At 38.4% G+C, this 18,367-nt stretch overlaps 1 protein-coding gene across 2 annotated transcripts in view; it reads left to right on the top strand.

Moving 5' to 3' along the window:
• The window catches only part of ccdc80 (coiled-coil domain containing 80), a 40,455-nt gene extending 27,366 nt beyond the window's left edge, over positions 1-13,089 (top strand). Inside the window, exons 5-7 of one of the 2 annotated variants that reach the window (XM_020516128.2) lie at positions 2,507-2,610; positions 6,469-6,549; positions 11,042-13,089. In XM_020516128.2, coding sequence (XP_020371717.2) covers positions 2,507-2,610; positions 6,469-6,549; positions 11,042-11,358 — 502 coding nt within the window. In that variant the 3' untranslated portion in view covers positions 11,359-13,089. Of the gene's footprint in view, positions 1-2,506; positions 2,611-6,468; positions 6,550-8,585; positions 8,970-11,041 lie in introns of those variants that run through there. The other variant, XM_048602585.1, reaches the window with a different exon arrangement.
• Positions 13,090-18,367: the final 5,278 nt, after the last annotated feature.

The following is an 18,367-nucleotide window of genomic DNA, read 5'->3' as shown; positions in this document are numbered from 1 at the left end:
ATATCATGCTGGAAATTGAAAATGTGCAATGGAAAAGCAAATGGCTCACAGGGTAAGTGTCTCGACCTAAGGGATCGAGGTAGTGCTTTGCCATACAACAGGATGTATGCTGTCTTGCTTGAGGACTGCTGATCAGAAAGGCACACTGCCTGGTTGCATGACCGTGCTAATTTGCACCACATGGCAGGGCAAGGCATGGGCTGTGTGAGTATGCAGGTAGGTATGAAGTGAACGAGCACTAGGAGAGCAAATGAGTATCCCTGAGATGCATCCTGGTCGAATCTGTGAGCTGGATCCCAGCCCATGCACATGAAGTATCTCTTGTGCAGTCTTTCAATTTTAGATGCTGGAGGGCCCTGCAAAGCAAGTCTGTGCTTTCTGACTGGTCTAAGTGGATCGGAGAGATGCCATGATTTGAAAATGCCATGCACCAATGGATGTCAACGAGGGGTGCTTGTGGCTGGTGTCTGTGGATCATACCTTGAGCTCCTGTTTGGCAATACAGAACGTAGAGATCACTGAGCAAGTGGCGAACTGAATCCACTAAGTACCCGCTCTGATATCCATGCCATGTTTAATCAACATGTAGCTAGTTTGGCACAATTGTTAGGATAGGACAATAGGCATTGAGAGTCAGTGTCAGTGTTGTGGAACAAGGAAGTCCCACAGGCATATATATTATTCAACTTATAGAAAAGAATGCTGTATCTGTCAAACTATAGGTGCCTTCTTAAAACATGCATGATAGTAAAATACATTTACAGAGAAGCAAAAGTAAATTAACTACTCATACAAAGATATTAATGTAGTAAAGCCACCAGCATTAGAAAAGATACCCAAATTGTTTGAATTGATCCAGACAATTAAGCTTTATAGAACCTGTTAAGGTCAGTAGACAGCTCATTAATTTTAAGCTTGACGCAGGGATGCATGTCATTATCTTATCAGGTCATTTATCATTGGTGAAGAAACAGAAGTTGTAGCATACCAAAGATGCAATTAAATCATTCAAGTGGAATAGCTCTCAAGATTAAAGGTACACTATAAGCTGTTGTGCAACATAAGATAGTACAGAATGTACATGCAATGCATAATCAAGAAATCTCACACTTGCATGCCTTAACCTCAACCTTCTGAAGTCACAGAAAAAGTTACAATGGACAGCAAGCAGTTCAAGAGAGATCAAAGTTGATTAGTCTGTCCAAAGACAAGGCGGTCAGAGAACACATGGTCTGGAAACAAACAGTTGTGGAAGAAACAGCAAAGGAGTGACATCCTGAACTCAAGATGGAACCCAAAACTAAGAAAGAATCTATTGAGATTAACTACAACAGCATAAAAATGTGGTTGATATGCCCAAAAAGAACCAATGCCTAGCAAGCTAAAATAGACACTAGCACATTCAACAGGAACAAAAACCTGATCTAGAATGTGCTACCATTTGCCAGTATTGTTTTGAAGGATGGTAAAACCAAAAGTCCAATTCATTGGCCAAGAACGCATATCTTGAGCACTAGCAAAATCTAACAATCATAGATGACCTGCTAGTAGTTGACAGAAGACTCATTTTTTCAGCTTCCCATCATTAAAATGTCCAGGAAAGAATACACTGTGGGCTTTTGGGCATGGCCATGTACAGCCTAGGTTCAGTTGACAGAGTGGTAGCCTGACATCCCATGACAGATTGAAGATTTCAGATCTCATTATGAAATCTGTGATTTCATAGAATTGACAGGTTTGAAAAACACTCTTGTCATCATTGAAGAAAATTTCAGATGATGGAAGTCGACAACGTTTGTTTGCAGATGAAGAGAAAGAATAAACAGTACAATACACTTGAGTTCACTGATCAATCTTTGACTCAAATTAATCAGGAATCAGCAAATCCTGGTTAATAAATGAATAGCAATTTTGAATTTGATCTCAGACATTGAAGTAACAGAGGAATATTTCAATTTTCATCTTTGCACAGATTGAAGATGAATTGCTTAAAATTCTGTAGGAGCCAACTCTTGGGTAAGATGACCAATATCCACAAATTCGGGGCATGGTCAGGAAGAAATTGCCTGGTCCAGAAACACAGGATACTTCAAAAAAAAATATCTGTTTCAACAGAGCAGCAAACTTCAGTGAAGGAAATTAGTGAGATTATAGGTCCCCCATAATGAGGTCACGTAGCAAACTTGATTCAGCAGGCAGGAGTTCCTCAGAAAGAAATTCAGGAGGTTAAGGGAGCTCCCAAGAAGGTAATTGACTAATGACTTGGTTTAGCATTTCTGCTATAGTAAGAATCACAAGTACTGCGATTGCTGGAAATCTGAAATAAGAACAAGAAATCCTGGTGGTTGTCAATGGGGTCTGGCAACATCTATTGAGAGAGAAATAGAATTTACATGTTGGTTCCAATATATCTATTTTTCTGTCACTCTCTGTTGATGGCAGGAGCTACTGAGCAAACACGGCCTAGGCCAGAATGGTTTTCACTTGCTTTGTTTCTTTTCATCAGATTCCGTTGGAGGAGACGTTTATTTATTATTTCTACCCCCACTGATGAAGAATGGGCTTATCAACATCAGCTTTACGCCTTAAATTCACAAGCTTGCAACCTAGGTATGATTCAGCGTCTTTACAATATATATAACCTTCTATTCCTCAGAAGAGAGCCTCTAGGAATGTATAACTGTTAATATTCTAAGAATTTTGTTACCTAATCACAATTTGTTTTATTCAGAATGGAAGAAAGCACACAGTTAGTTCTTTTGCAACTTATAGGAATCAGCCCAAAATGTTTGTAGAAGAACAATTTGAGTAAATGCTTAATCCCTGTTCTTGTTCCCAGTAGAAAATAGTTTGTAAGGTACAATGCAGTTCACCCTACAGAACCTTCCTCCATGAAGAAAAAATTAGCTTCATTAGTAGGGCCTATCTTAAGGGGATATCTTACAGTTTTATGTGTCTTCAAATGAGAATGGCAATTAGAGGCTCCTTTGAACTGTTTACATGTTTGCAAAATGTTGTAGAATAAATACTAGAAACCATGAGCTCAATTCAATATCTGTCACAGAAATAAACAGAATGTACAGTGCAGAAAAAGGATGCTTGGTCTATGTGGTATTTATGCTCCACTCAAGTCTATTCTCTCTATTTGTCATCTAACCTTATTAGCACAACCTTTTTTGTATATCTTCCTCACATGTTTATTTGTGTTCTTCGTAAGTGTATTGATGCTGGTGCCCTCAACTACTCTTTCTGGTAGTGAGTTCCACTTTTTAAATATTCTTGATAAAAGACTCCTGAACTCCTTACTAGACTTATTAGTAACAGTCTTTTATTTATGCCCTCTAACCTGATCTCCCTCACAAGTGGATTCAGCTTCTTCTATCTACATCAATTAATTCCTGTCATAACCTTAAGAACCTCTATAAGGTCTATTGCAAAAGCGTCCCAGCCTATTTAATACTTGCTGATAATTAAAAGCTCTCATATTATCCGAGTAGCAAATCATTTTTTGTTCTTGCTTCATAGCTTTCATGTTCTTCTTGTATTTTGCATCTGAAAAGCAACATTTTTAATAGGGTGAACATTTTCTTTTAGTCATGTTTACTAGTAAATCTCCCCGTGCTTGTGCAAGAGCTTACTGAAAGAAAATGCAGAGTGAAAGTCTTCATTTTTCAGTGTTAAAATTGCAAATCAGAAAATTGAGAATTGGAACTCTGTTTAGATTATCGTTAACAATGACTTAACATATTGATCTAAAAACAAAAACACTAAAATCAGACAGTAGGTCAGGCAGCACTTATGGAGAAAAGGAACAGGTCATATTTCAGAAATAACTCTCATTAGAACTTCAGGAGTAGCTTTTATGAAGGAACGCAGAAGGGGGAAGGGCAATGTGAGTATTAATATATGCAAGGAAATGGAGAGGACCAAATCATTGCTACTGAGGTGGATAGCTGGATTCAAGGAGGTAAGGCGAGGGAGCAAGTGCAGAATACAGGTGCATTGTTAACTTTTGTTGCATTGCTACAGACGGCCACTGGTACAGTGAGTAATGAGACAGGCTGTTTAGAATGCCCACCTGAGCTCCCTGGGACTTCAGCCTTTTTGCAGTCAACACTACTAGGCTGTGAGCTCTCTACCACCGACTTCCCATTGCCACCTTCATGACAGTTGATACACCAATACAACCCCATTACCCCATAAACCCACGTCAACCTACGCTGCCCAACCACTATGTATGACTCCCACATCCTGTATGCCAACTCATGGGTCTTCCATGGCCATTCACTAAGTATACACTATGTTCATCACCAGTAAACCCTACAGCAGCAATGACCCGTTCACTACTCTTTTTTTGAAATAAATTACACTGTTACTCCTACAGCCTATAAAAGTGTGAATAAAACAGACTATTAAAGACTGTAGCAATGCAACAAAAGTAACAATGCACTTGTATTCTGCACTTGCTCCTCCGCCTTACCTCCTTGAATCCAGCTATCCACCTCAGGAGCAACGATTTGGCCCTCTCCATTTCCTGCAAGACTGCATAACAGAGGCTTAAAACACTTCACACCTCCTGATCTTGTCCAAATAACGTTTGAAACGTCAACAAAAATAATCATTGAAAGAACAATTTGTTAGGGTTGGAGATAGTAATCAAACAAAATCAGAAGGTCCATCCAGTTGTCAAAACAATCCACTGCTGAGAAGTTGAGAACTGCTGATGCTGGAGTCAAAGATAGCACAGTGTGGAGCTGGAGGAGCACAGCAGGCCAGGCAGCATCAAAGGAGAAATTTCTTCGGAAATGGGGACGGGGGAGGGGAGCTGGGAAATAAGAAGAAGGGTCCCGACCCAAAACGTCAGCTTTCCTGCTCCTCTGATGCTGCCTGGCCTGCTGTGTTCCTTCAGCTCCACACTGTGTTAGCTCTGCAGAGAAAGTCACCTTATGAATCGGGTCTGTCAACCAAACATACATAATGAAGAAAAGCGTAAGAACTGTTTCAGTGGAATGGGTGGTCTCATTACTCACACTTGACTGAGAACCCACTTCCATTGAGTTCACTGGAACAATGTGGAAGATCAAGGACAGGGGTTCTTATAGCACAATGATAGTGAGCTGGGCCTGGGCTCAAGTCCAACTGCTCCAGAGGTTTGTTATAACTTATCTGAATAGGCCAACTAAAAATATCTAGAAGGCATAGGACAGAGGTTAGAGTATAAGTGGGATGGAGAATTTCAGTGACTGGGACCTTAAGGTCAGACTTAAAGTTAGAAATTCACTTTCTTGCTGTTACTGTTTGATCCCAGGTCTGATTAATAGGGATAAATTATTCCTAAACTAGACACTTTCAAAAACGTCATCACAAGCTGTAAATCTGAGCTTAGTGACTTTTGAAAACTGTCCTGTGCTGGAAACCTCTGGTTGAGGAATTTAATGTACTGTGGTCATACAATGGGCACCAACAAGTCCAAAATAGTGAATGACATTCATACATTCCAAGCTGGAAAGATACCATCCATTATTTTGATTTAGACATCGAATGTAGAACCCGGGTGCAACCCTAAAACCAGCATTAAGCATTTGCATATGGAAATAAGCTGCTTTGCATCCATTTAATGGGCTCCTTAATACATTGCTGTGAAAAAAAAACAGATCTACAGGCAGCCTAGTCAAGAGGGACCACTTAAGTCACCTCCTCAAGGGTAAATCCTGCAATAATCATATACCATACTGTGGAGTTGTGAGGTGAGCAGATGCTCATTTCAGATCCATTTGGAAAACACTGGATGCTGGCAGCAATCAATTGCCACATTTTCTTCAGCAGCACCCCAGTCCCTTATTCCCTCATTCCCAATTGTCTTCATCTTGTGTGAGACATACTTCAGGGCTGCTACTGGCTGAACAGCAATGAGAAATTAATTTGTTCTTCATTGGCAAGATAGCTAGAGAACATGAGCAATCATCTGCAGCTCACTGTCATGTTGTAACTAAGGCCTGGGAGCCAACATCAGATCATTCCAGCCTTCAGTTCACATGGGAAGGTTGCCCAAACCAATGCCTAATTTACTAAATGTAGTTGAGAAGTGAATATGCAATTCATGTCCAGTTGGGAAGTTACAGTGTTGACCTCATGGTTTTATTCCTGTAACACATTGCGAATATATGATGTAACATACCCTTTCATGGCCTTTGACAGCCTTATATTTCCAAATATTTGCTTCTGCATCTTTTTCATTTATTTTTCTTACTTTGTTAGTGTTTTCTTTTTAGCACTTCCGTTTCCAAACTAGGCTGAGTGTGCTGAGTTAATTAGCTTATCTGGAATTTGTGAACCTAAAGAGGAAAGAGAAACATTGTAGAAACATAATAGCATAGCTTCAAGTTTTCCTTTGTAGCATTTACTTAACTAGTTGTGGTAAACATATTATTTCATAAGATTAACATGAGGATAAATCTCTCTTTTAAGGTTTACGTCATTTGGCTGTTCTGAAGTTGATGGGTGTGGGTATTGATGTTGGAGGCGTTTTGGAACTCTATCCAATTAATGGTAAGAGTACTTTCATTATGATCAGATATATTTAAAAATACTTATGCTGCTGTGAGAACTGAAATTGTATCTGGTGATGACAGCCAACATGTTCCAGTATAAACATGGCACTATTTAATAAGTAAATAATGATTGTGCCCAAAGGAACAGCTTAAGAAGCGAGAGACTTTGCAATATCGCCTGATTCTTTTATTCTCTTTACTAGTTTTTAAATACATGTTAAAGCAGTAACTGTTAATCTTCCTTCAGCAAAGATGACTTCTAAGTTTTAATTTTAAAAAATCCTTTAAATCCAATTGAATTATAATTGGTTTTGAAGAGGTGATCAAATGCAGTGTAACACTATGCATTTTGTTTTCCCTCTCATAAATGACTTTACCAGTAAGTGATTTCTGTTTCATTAGCTTGTTCCTGCATGTGCTGTTGGAAGTATGACGGATGGGGCCTGAGATGGTAGTGAGTAGGGTTTGTGTCCTTATAATGACCATTAGACACAGGTCCTTGAAAATTACAAAGTGAAGGGAGGTGGACTGCTGCTGCTCTCGACTAAAATGTTGGTCAAGACCTGTAGAAAATGTCTGCCCGAGACCTGTGACGTGCTGTGGGCATCATTAACAGTTTGAAAATAGGCTTTGTGTGTCTCACTGGCCAGGAAGTCTCTCACTCTCAAGCTGCCAGCCATTCGTATTGGCTGCACCTCCAATAGTGTCAGCAACTCCAGAGCTCAGTAGGAGGAGAGCAGGCAAGTCCACAAAGAGGACAGTAGTGGGTCCAGTACTGAGGTAAATGGTGGGCTATTGATCACAGGTGAGGCAATATTATGGAAGTGGTGCTGGAGTGGGTTTTCAAGTATAGATGGGTAAGAAGAAAGTTAGGGTACCATTTTATCAATGACACTTCCTTTCTATCATTTAAAAAATGCTTTTCAAAAAGACCTACCTGCACCAAACATTTAATGACATGAGTAGGGAAATTTTGGGATTAGTTGAGCTTTTAACAAACTAAATTAACCCTTAGTTACTTATTCATGTATGGTAAATGTTCTGTTGATTTCAGCACCCATGATCCCCCCGACCCCCTCTATTATGGAGGTGAGCTTAGAGATGGATGTCAGAATGGGGGATGGGCACTCACTCTACTTTGCATGCCTGCTCACCCTCTGGCCAGAATCTCACTCTATGGAAGCAAATAGTATCCACCCCAAGACTTCCTTTGACAGTGGAGACTTCAGTCTCAGTCATCAGGATATTCAATGAGCAATTCTTTCTCTTTTCAATAGATTTGCTTTAGAAAATATGTCAGGAACAATCCTTCCCTCAGACATTTTTCTTAAATATTAACTTTTCACTTGAATGACTTACAGACCTTTTCTGAAGTCTTACCAAGCATCATAAAGGTCTCTTTCTCTTCAGCCCTTTGCTACCTTGCAGTGCTCAGTAAAATGGCAGCTTTAATATGTTCTCAGAAAAATAAGTACAGTCATAACTTTAGTGAATTCATTGCATCCTAACTGAGTTTATTCTTCATTTATTTTCTGACAGACATTAGATTACCAGAATTGATATGGGAACTAATTTTTGTATTGTGGTTACCAAAATAATTAATATCGTGCTAAATTTCACCTGCCAAAAATTATACTATAATGCATATACAAACCAAAAACAGCATAAAACTGTACACAAGGCCAAGAATTGCATAATTACTATTTTATCGTTACAATATTTGGCTTTTTAATGAATAAAATATACCTGGATATTGTCTACATATTGTATAACTACCACTGTAATATCTGCAAGAGGGTAGCTTGGTGGAACAGAGGTGGGCTGGTGTGGTGTGAGAACTGTTGGCATATTTTCAGCTCCAAAACTTGGGTATAGACCAATCAGAATCAGAAAGCTGACCAAATGAAGTCTGCTAATATTGTCCTTGAAGAGTGCTTGGCTGAATCAAGATGAGAGTTCACAGAGAGTTCACTGCTATTGCTCAGCATTTTCACTTCCTGCGTGAAATTTACACAACTTGACAATTTGTATCAGATCTGCTGTCTCCAAGTGTTTCAGTTCATCTTCGACAGGATTGGCATATTATGTCACTATAAAAAGACAACACCCAATTTAAATCCCAGGATCTTCCTGAAGTAAGTACCCTTATATCTACAATGCTCAGGAAAATAAGAAATATAGACCATTATTTTAATTGGCCAGCATCAATGTATGTAAGAGAACATTTGATGAACACTGAAACCTGTAACAATTGTGGACCATTAACGGCACGGTGAGGTTGTTATCCTGGTACACGTAGTGCCAGTAGAATGGTAGGTCATGGAATATAACAAAAGCACCAAGTGCTGGGGAAACTCGGCAGGTCTAGCAGCATAGAGTCATACAGCAAGGAAATAGGCCCTTCGGCCCAACAGATATGTGCACACCAAGTTTCCTGAACTGAACTAGACCCATTTGCCTGCAATTTTGCCCATATCCCTCTAAACCTTTTATATCCATGTACCTGTCCAAATGTCATTTCAATGTTGTAATTGTAGCTGCCTCTATTACTTGCTCTGGCATCTTGTTCCATACACACACCACCCTCTGTGTGAAAAAGTTTCACTTCATGTCCCTTTTAATCTTTTCCCTCTCACCTTAAACCTATGCTGTCTAGTTTTGGATTCCCCTTGCCCTGGCGAAAGACCTTGGCAATTCACCTTATTTATGCCCCTCATGATTTTGTAAACTTCTATAAGATCACCCCTCAGCCTCCTACACTCCAGGGGAAAAAATGTCCCAGCCTATTCAGCCTCTCCTTATAATTCAAACCTCCAAGCCTTTGTAACATCCCTGTTAATCTTTTTTGCATCCTTTCCAATTTAATGACATCCTTCTTATAGTAGGGCAACCAGAATTGTGTGCAGTGCTCCAAATGTTGGAGTATATTTATAGAGAGAACAAAGTTAATGTTTTGAGTCCAACATGAGTTTTGTTGGAACTGAAGCTGAGAAGTGAGACATAAAGGTATTAACTATGTTTCACAGGTAGGCTGTTTGAATAGAAAATTCTATCATCACTCAATATTTTCACCCCTCTCTTTGCAGTTGGCCAGTCTGTAATATTGGCCAGGGGTGGGTCTTCCTTTCCATCCAAGAAATGGTGGACAGCAGAGAAAATCAATGAGAAAAATTTCCCATTGTGTGAGAGTATATAAGTGTCCTGTTTAAGGATTAAAGTCAAAATCAATTTGTGTGAAAATAAAATTTACACATGAAGAAATTAAGTGAACAGTGCCGATTCGAAAATGTCATCCCACTACATTGAAAAAGTATTGGTTTCTCTTCACAAATATTATTGCTTTATTTTAGCTGTGGAACCCCAATAATATCTTATGCGATTTGCAGTAGGTTTAAAATTTTTTTTTAATTGAAAATATTTAGTGGATTGTAGCAAGAATTTGCAAAATTTATTTAATACTGTTGTCAAAGCATCATTCTACTGGTTCATGTTTTATCAGTTAAAATGTATCCATTTTAAAATGTATGAAACTTGGTTGGTATTTGGACACACATTTTATATCAATGCACCTATTGACCGCACAATATGGCAACTCAGTTCTGTTTTGGTTAAGTAACTTTACTGAAACTCCATGAGGATTTTGTTTTTCAGATGTGGCAGCTTTCAGAGTTTGAGCTTCTGCTTTGATGCTTCTCGTGCTGTCAGCTCTCTGTGCATTAGATAAAATTCAAGAATGTAGTAAAATTTAACTTGGAAGTCCTATGAGGCATGTGGTTTCTTTGTTTCCTGTGTAATTAGGTACTGGGAGGAAAAAAATAGTTCTTATCCTGTGCCGCATTGCACTTCATGGCTCAGTCAGTCAGTTCTGACTTGGAGAGTATGTGTAACATGATAAGAGGATTAATAGAGAGATTTCTTTTCAAGGAAAAGATACAAGGCTTCATATTCCCAGCAATAACATGCAAAATGCAATATCAGTATGACTAAAATATCAACAGAGATGTCATACTAGAATCGCAGTAAAATGTTAAAAAGTGCAAGGCCCAGAGCTTGGCAGGCTCCTCAGTTATAGTCCCAATCTCAGTGAAACTGGCAGAACAAATTTGAACATCTGTATGCAATTTACCTCATGACACATCAGATCGACACAATAAAAAAGTAAATATTTTTGACTATATTAAGATATTCAGCCTCAAAGAATAAATGTTTGTACTTATAAATGTTTTCATAGATGTTATTGTTGCTTTGCAAAATGAGCCACATGAATAAAATTCAAAGGCTGAAGGAGTCAATTCCTCATTTTTAGTAGTATTTTGCCTTGTAGTCAAATAGTCTTTGGATTTTCCAGTGTAAACCTAATCTTCAGTAAAATATGACTGATTAGGTATTTTTAAGAAGGATATGTTTGGAAATAGCAGTTCACAGAAATTTTTTTTAAAATTAAGAAAATTTTTAAACCAGCTTGTTGGCTTTGGTTGGTATATTCACAGGAAGTGCAACTGTTGACCGTGAAGATCTCTCTCCATCATTGGTAGAAGACATACGGAATTATTTCCAAGTGAGCCCAGAGTATTTCTCAATGTTACTGGTTGGGAAAGATGGAAATGTCAAGTCATGGTATCCAACTCCGATGTGGAACATGGCTATAGTTTATGACCTTGTTGACTCCATGCAGCTTCGACGACAGGAAATGGCCATTCAACAGTCTTTGGGTATGCGTTGCCCAGAGGATGAATATGGATATGGTTACCATGGTTACCAAGATGGATATCATCAACAGGGTCACTATGGTGGATACCATTACTAAAAGTAATAAATTGTGTCATTTTGGTTTAAATGCTGCAAACAACAAGGACTAAATTTCAAAAACAATCTATAAACCACATTGGATACCAAATGGAGCTACAGCAATTGAGAAAAATGTTCATTTTTTTGTTATATTTGGAAATGCTTAAAGACTAATCACTGAAAGCTGTACTGACTTAAAGAACAACCTGTAGTTTTGGAATCGATATTATAGTCAAGATTTTTGCGAGAACTTTTGTGCAACTGATGCTTATCATGAAAATTGAGCATATTCATAATTTAGAGGTGCTTGTTTGATTTATCATATTTATTGTGTATCAAAGGGAGAAAGACTTGCATCACCTATAAGGAACCAAATAGAAATAGTCACACCATGTACACATCAGATTCCAAGAGAATATTAAGAGAAAATTTCCTTCCTAATCAACAGTATGTAAAGATATATCTACACTGAAACTAAAAAGCCAAAGGATTTTAACAAAAATGAATCTAGTTTTAGTACCATCTATTCTGATGCTGCAAAATGCTGCAGCAGAACAAGAATGTTTACAAAGTAGAAGATGCAAGTCATTTGAAAAGTACATTTGAAATTAGCCTTATAATAGTTATAGAAACACTTTTTGATAAATGCAGTAACTGCAACTTGTTTTAATCTCACCAAGGAGGATCTGAACATAAACTGTGTACCATGCTGTCAGTTTGTATTGTAATGGTGAGTAAAGTTTGAAGGGCTGTAGTCATGTTGTACCTCTGACCCTGCACTGCATCTAACAAATAAATTCCTTTATAAGGAAATGGCTAAACAAAGCATGGGTAGATCAATATTTTGGGTACAGCCTCTTGTGTGGATTAAAACTGCACTTGGGTTGGCGTAGATTCAACACAGAAGGAGGCCATGTGTATGAAGGGAGGGTTCATTCTGTGTTTTCAATTTATTGGGTGGACCGGAAACAAATGTTCACTTTTATTCTAAAAAATACACATATTGTTACAATTAGAAGTTTAGTCCTAGCCAATTTTGCTTCCTCAACCAATGTCATTAAACTTGATTATTTGGTCAGTATAACTTTAAAATAGTGTTTGTGGAACCCTGCTGTGCACTTATTCTTTGCTATGTTTCCTCCAGTTACAAGAGTGACTGTCTTTCTAAAGTACCACATTGGCTGCAAAGTGCTTTGCGAGATTCTGAAATTATGAAATGTGCTATATTAGTGCAAGTGTTTATTTGTGTGCGTTGCTGTCAAGTTATGGAGATGAGTTAAACTAACATTTCTCACAGACATTCAGAAAGCTATGGCTCAAGTATAGGGAAGAAGATGTGTTTGTAAAGCTCAGTGGCATTGTTGCACAATATATTATGGTGCATAACCATTTTTAGTCACAAAAGTTGGTTTTTAAAACAGATATAATTCAAAACTTTATGTGGTATTGAATAAATGTGTCGGATAAATTCCAGAGAATATTTAGTAGGCAAGTGTGTCTACTGTACACCATTCAATGACCTTAGCATTAGTTAGATTTTAAGTATGTATGAATTGTAGAAAACAAGCACTGCTTTCAGTTTTATCAGTTACAGTGTCCCACTAATTGAATTCCTGGTCAACTAGGATGTTAGTTTTAGACACAATTTATGTTTTCCTTTCACTTCATATCAATGTATTATTCTGAATTGTTAAAAAAGACTGGATTTTTTTTGTTTAGGGAAACAATAATAACACCAGCAATTGTTTAACTGAATTGTGCAATTATTTCATTGGAGTGGTACAGTAACACTGGTGTAAAGAAAATTCCTGACACTTAAATATATATTTTTCTTCACAGTAAAATAGAAAATGCTACAATTTATGTAGTGGTTCCATTTAGTAGTTGACCAAGGAAATGGGATGTTAGTGTTTTAAATAGACACCAGTTACAGAATCATAGAGTCATGCAGCATGGAAACACCAACTAGTCCATGCCAGTCATATTCCAAAACTAAACCAGTTCTGGTTGCCTGAATTTGGCCCATATCCTTCCAAACCTTGCCTATTCATGTACTTATCCAAATGCCTTTTAAATGTTGTAACTCTGCCACTTCTTCTGTCAGTTCATTCCACACACGAACTACTCTCTTTGTAAAAAAGTTACCCCTCATGTCCTTTTTAAAACTTTCTGCTATCAACTTAAAAATATGCCCCCTATTTTTGAACTCCCTGATCCTAGGGAAAAGACCCTTGCTATTAACCTTGTTTATACCCCTCACGATTTTATAAACCTCTATGAGGTCACCCCTCAACCTTCTACGCTCCAGTAAAAAAAAATCCCGGCTTATCTTTATAACGCAACTCATCCATTCCCAGCAATATCCTGGTAAATCTTTTCTGAACCCTCTCCAATTTAATAATATCATACATACAGCCAGGTGATCAGAACTGTACACAGTACTCTAACGCCTCACCAACATCCTGTACAACCTCAACATGACGTCCCAACTCCTACATTCAAAGGTGTGAGCAATGAAGGCAAGCATGCTAAACGCCTTCTTAACCACCATCTTCATGTGACAACTTTCAAAGAATCATGTACCAGAACCTCCAGTTGTCTCTGTTCTACGACATTATCTAGCCCTATCATTAACTGTATAAGTCCTGCCCTGTTTGTTTTGCAATATCTCACATTTATCCAAATTAAACTCCATCTGCCATTCTTCAGCCCATTGACCCAAATGATCAAGATCTCTTTGCAATCTTAGATAACCTTCTTCACTGTCGACTATACCAGCAAATTTTGTGTTGCCCACAAACTTACTAACCAAGTCTCCTAAACTCTCATCCAAATCATTTATATAGATGACAAAAAAAACAGTGGACCCGGTACTGGTCCCCACGGAACACTGCCAGTCACCAGCCTCTAGTCTGAAAAACAACCCTCCAACACTACCCTCTGTCTCTTACCGTCAAGCCAACTTTGTATCCAATTAGCAAGCTTTCCCTGAATTCCATGTGACCTAACATTACTAACTGGTCTACCATCAGAACCTTGTCAAGGCTTTACTAAAGCCCATGTAAACAATGTCTACCACTCTGCCCTTGTCAATATTTCTGGTTACCTCCTCAAAAAACTGAATCAATTTTGTGAGACACCATTTTCCTCACAGAAAACAATGATGGCTATCCCTAATCAGTCCTTGCCTCTCCAAATGCATGTAAATCCTATCTTTCAGAATCACCTCCAACAACCTTCCCACTACTGATGTCAGGCTCACAGGTCTGTACTTCCCCAGGCTTCTGCTTACAGCCTTTCTTAAATAAAGGCATAGCATTAGCCACTCTCCAGTACTCCAACACCTCACCTGTAGTTATATATTGTACAAATATCTCTTCTAGGCACCCTGCAATTTCTTCCCTAACTTCCCACAACATCCTGGGAAACAGTTGATCAGGTCCTGGAGATTTGTCCACTTTTATGTTTTCTGAGACCTCCAGCACTACTTCTTCTGTAATGTAAATGGTTTTCAAAACATCAATGTTTATTTCCCCGAGTTCTCTTGCCTCCATTTCTTTATCCATAGTAAAAACTGATGCAAAATATTCACTTAGTATCGCTCCCATCTCCTAAGGTTCAACAGATACACAACCTTATTAATCTTTAAGGGGCCCTATTCTTTGCCTAGTTGCTCTTTTGCACTTAGTGTACTTGTAGAATCTCTTTGGATTATTCTTTACCTTATCTGCCAATGTTGTCCCATATCCCTTTTTTGCCCTCCTGATTTCCCTGTTAAGAATGCCCTTACACCCTTTATACTCTTCAAGAGATTCATTTGATCCCAGTTATCTATTTCTAAAATATGACTTTTTTTTTATTCTTGACCAGAACCTCAATATCTTTATTCATCCATTTTTCCCTACTCTCACCAGCCTTACCTTTCACTCTTAACAGGAACATAATGACCCTGAACTCTCGTTATCACACTTTTGAAAGCCTCCCACTTGTCAGATATCCCGTTGCTCCAAACAATCTACTCTAATCAACTTTTGAAAGTTCCTGTATCATACCATTAGAATTTGCCTTACTCCAATAAAGAACTTTAACTTTTCTGGAAACCCTATCCTATTCCATAACTATTTTAAAGCTAATAGAATTATGAACACTAGACCCAAAGTTTTCCTGTACTAACACTTCAGTCACTTGCCCTGCCTTATTTCCCAAGACAGAGTCAGGTTTTGCTCCTTCTCTAGCAGGTACATTTACATATTGATAAAAAGTATTATCTTGGACAGCTGTAACAAATTCCTCACCATGGAGCCACAGTCAATGTTTGGTAAATTAAAATTCCCTTGTATTACAACCATGTTATTCTTACACCTATCTGAGATGTCTCTATATATTTGCTCCTCAATTTCCCTCTGACCATTGGATGTCCTATAGAACAGTCCCATCAAGGTGATCATCCCTTTCTTATTTCTAATTTCTACCCATATACTTTTGCTGGACAATCCCTCAGAAGTATCTTCTCTAGTTACAGCAGTAATGTTTTCCTCAATCAAAAATGCCACTTCCTCTCCTTTCTTGCCTCCCTTTCTATAGCATCTAAAACCCGGAAGACTGAGCTGCCAGTCCTGTCCTTCCCTCAACCAACTTTCTGTAATAGCTATGACATCCCAGTCCCATGTTCCTGCCCTGAGTTCATCAGCCTTACCTGAAAGGCCCCTTGCATTGAAGTAAATGCAGTTTAATTCTTCAGAGTTACCACATCCTCTGACTCACTCTTGTCTGTCTTTTCTAATTACCTTGTTCTTTTTTGATTCACAACCATCTTCATCTGCCTTTACTTTTTACTGCTATTTAGGAAATTCCACACCCCTTCCCTACTAGTTTAAAGGCTCCCAAAATAGAACTGGCAAATCTCCCCACCAGGATGAAAACTAAAAGAACTGTGGATGCTGTAAATCAGGAACAAAAACAGAAGTTTCTGGAAATGCTCAGCAGGTCTGGCAGCATCTGTGAAGAAAAAAAATCAGAGTTAACGTTTCGGGTCAAGTGACCCTTCCTCAGAACTGTTCGCAGATGCTGCTAGACCTGCTGAGCACTTCCCACCAGGATGTTGGTCCCTTTCCGGTTCAGGTGAAACCCATCCCTGTTGAACAGGTCAGAGATAGTAAGAACTGCCGATGCTGGAGTCAGAGATTACACAGTGTGAAGCTGGAGGAACACAGCAGGCCAGGCAGCATCAGAGGAACAGGAGGGACCCTTCTTCAGAAATGGGCTATTCTACCGCAGAAGAGATCCCAATGATCCAAAAATCTGAATCCTTGCACATTGCACCATCTCTTCAGCCAATGATTTATCTGCTCTATCTTTTTATTCCTGCTCTCACTTCAGTGTAGAACCAGGAATAAATAAGAGATTAATACCTTTGAGGCTCTGCTTTTTAATCTTCTACCTAACATCCTATATTCACTCTGCAAAGCCTTAACCCTTTCTGTAACTATGCCATTCTTACCAACATGTGCAACAACTTCTGGTTTCTTACTCTCCACCTTTGACAATATGCTTCAAATGTTTTGAGACATCCTTAGGACTGGCACGAGGATTACAACATACTATCCCAGATTCACGCTCGCATCTGCAGAATCTCCTGACTGTGCCCCTGACAGGAGAGTCCCCTCTAACAATTATTCTTTTAAATCTTGAAAAACCCTGTTTAACATAACATTCATTCTTAGTGCCCAAGATCTGACTGTCGCTTTCATTTTCCTCTGAGAGACTATCCCCTTTAACAGTACCCAAAATGGAATATCTGCATGAGAGAGGAATAGTCACAGGAGACTGTTGAACTTCTTACCATTTCCAACAGTAACCCATCTATCTGACTGCTCCTGCTGTGTAATCACATCTCTAAATCTACTAATATTCACGCTGTGTCTCCTATATGCCGTCAGTGAAATTAAACCTAAAAAGAAGTTCTTAATGAATCTTTAAATCCTCTATCAATCAGCTTTCAAATCTGCAGGTCTGAGAAAAGAAATGCCAATCCCTGATCCCCGTCATTATTTAAACAACTACAACAAACAAGTTGAAACGGAAAATCTTCAGAGTTCCATCAGTACAGACAGAAAAAAATCTCTCTCCAGATTCGTTGACACTTGACAAACACATGGACTGGCCTCTCCCACAAACTCCATGTGAGAAACAATGGCTCCTTCTTCATGTTGTTTTCTTCGCAAATAATTTTTTGGGCAATAGAAGTTCCAAAAATAATTTTGAATGAAAATTTTCTGCTTCTGCAATATAAAAATAAAAGGAATGCCTACAATTCAGAAGCAGCTGAAAGATCCACACTATTCTCATTTTTTCATCTGAAGATTCTGATGAAAGGTCTTTGTTCAGTGGTTGAAAGTCTATTGTTTTGTCTTTATGAAAGTTGGATATTTCTAGTATTTATTATTTCAGTATTTGCACTTTTCATCCATACTCCTCTTCATATTTGGGGTTGGCTCAACTCTGAAAAATAAATATGACCCTCTCATTGTTCCCTTCAGGATAAGCTACTGTTCCTTATTGTAAACATTGCCCTAATTCAACCAAATAGTGCTTAATCTACTTTGGACTTTATAGCCTTTAAAATCTATAAGATTAAAAAAAAATGCACGAAGCAGAAGATATCAATCTAACAATAAACACACGCATTGTTTTTTTGATTTGGATGTTGAATTGCTCTTTTCTTATCCAAAGAGCATAACCTCTGTAGTCCACATTTCTTACAGAATTGTTACAGTGCAGAAGGTGCCCACTCAACCCATTATGTCTGCATCGGCACGGTAAGCATTTAGACTTAGAGCTAAAGTCATGCTTTTCCCTGTAATCCTGCATATTGTTTCTGTTTAAATAATCGTCTATTGCCATCTTGAATGCCTGAATTGAACCAGTCTTCGCCACACTTCCAGACAGTATGTTCCTGATCCTAACCACCAATGTGTAAAAGTTCTTTCTTCTCTTTGCTTTTACTTCTTTTGCAGAAACACTTTAAA

The sequence above is a fragment of the Rhincodon typus genome, chromosome 11 (assembly GCF_021869965.1).
Source record: "Rhincodon typus isolate 14 chromosome 11, sRhiTyp1.1, whole genome shotgun sequence".
NCBI lineage: Eukaryota > Metazoa > Chordata > Chondrichthyes > Orectolobiformes > Rhincodontidae > Rhincodon > Rhincodon typus.
Note: the sequence above shows the minus strand (reverse complement) of the source record. Positions and strands in the feature narration are given on the sequence as shown.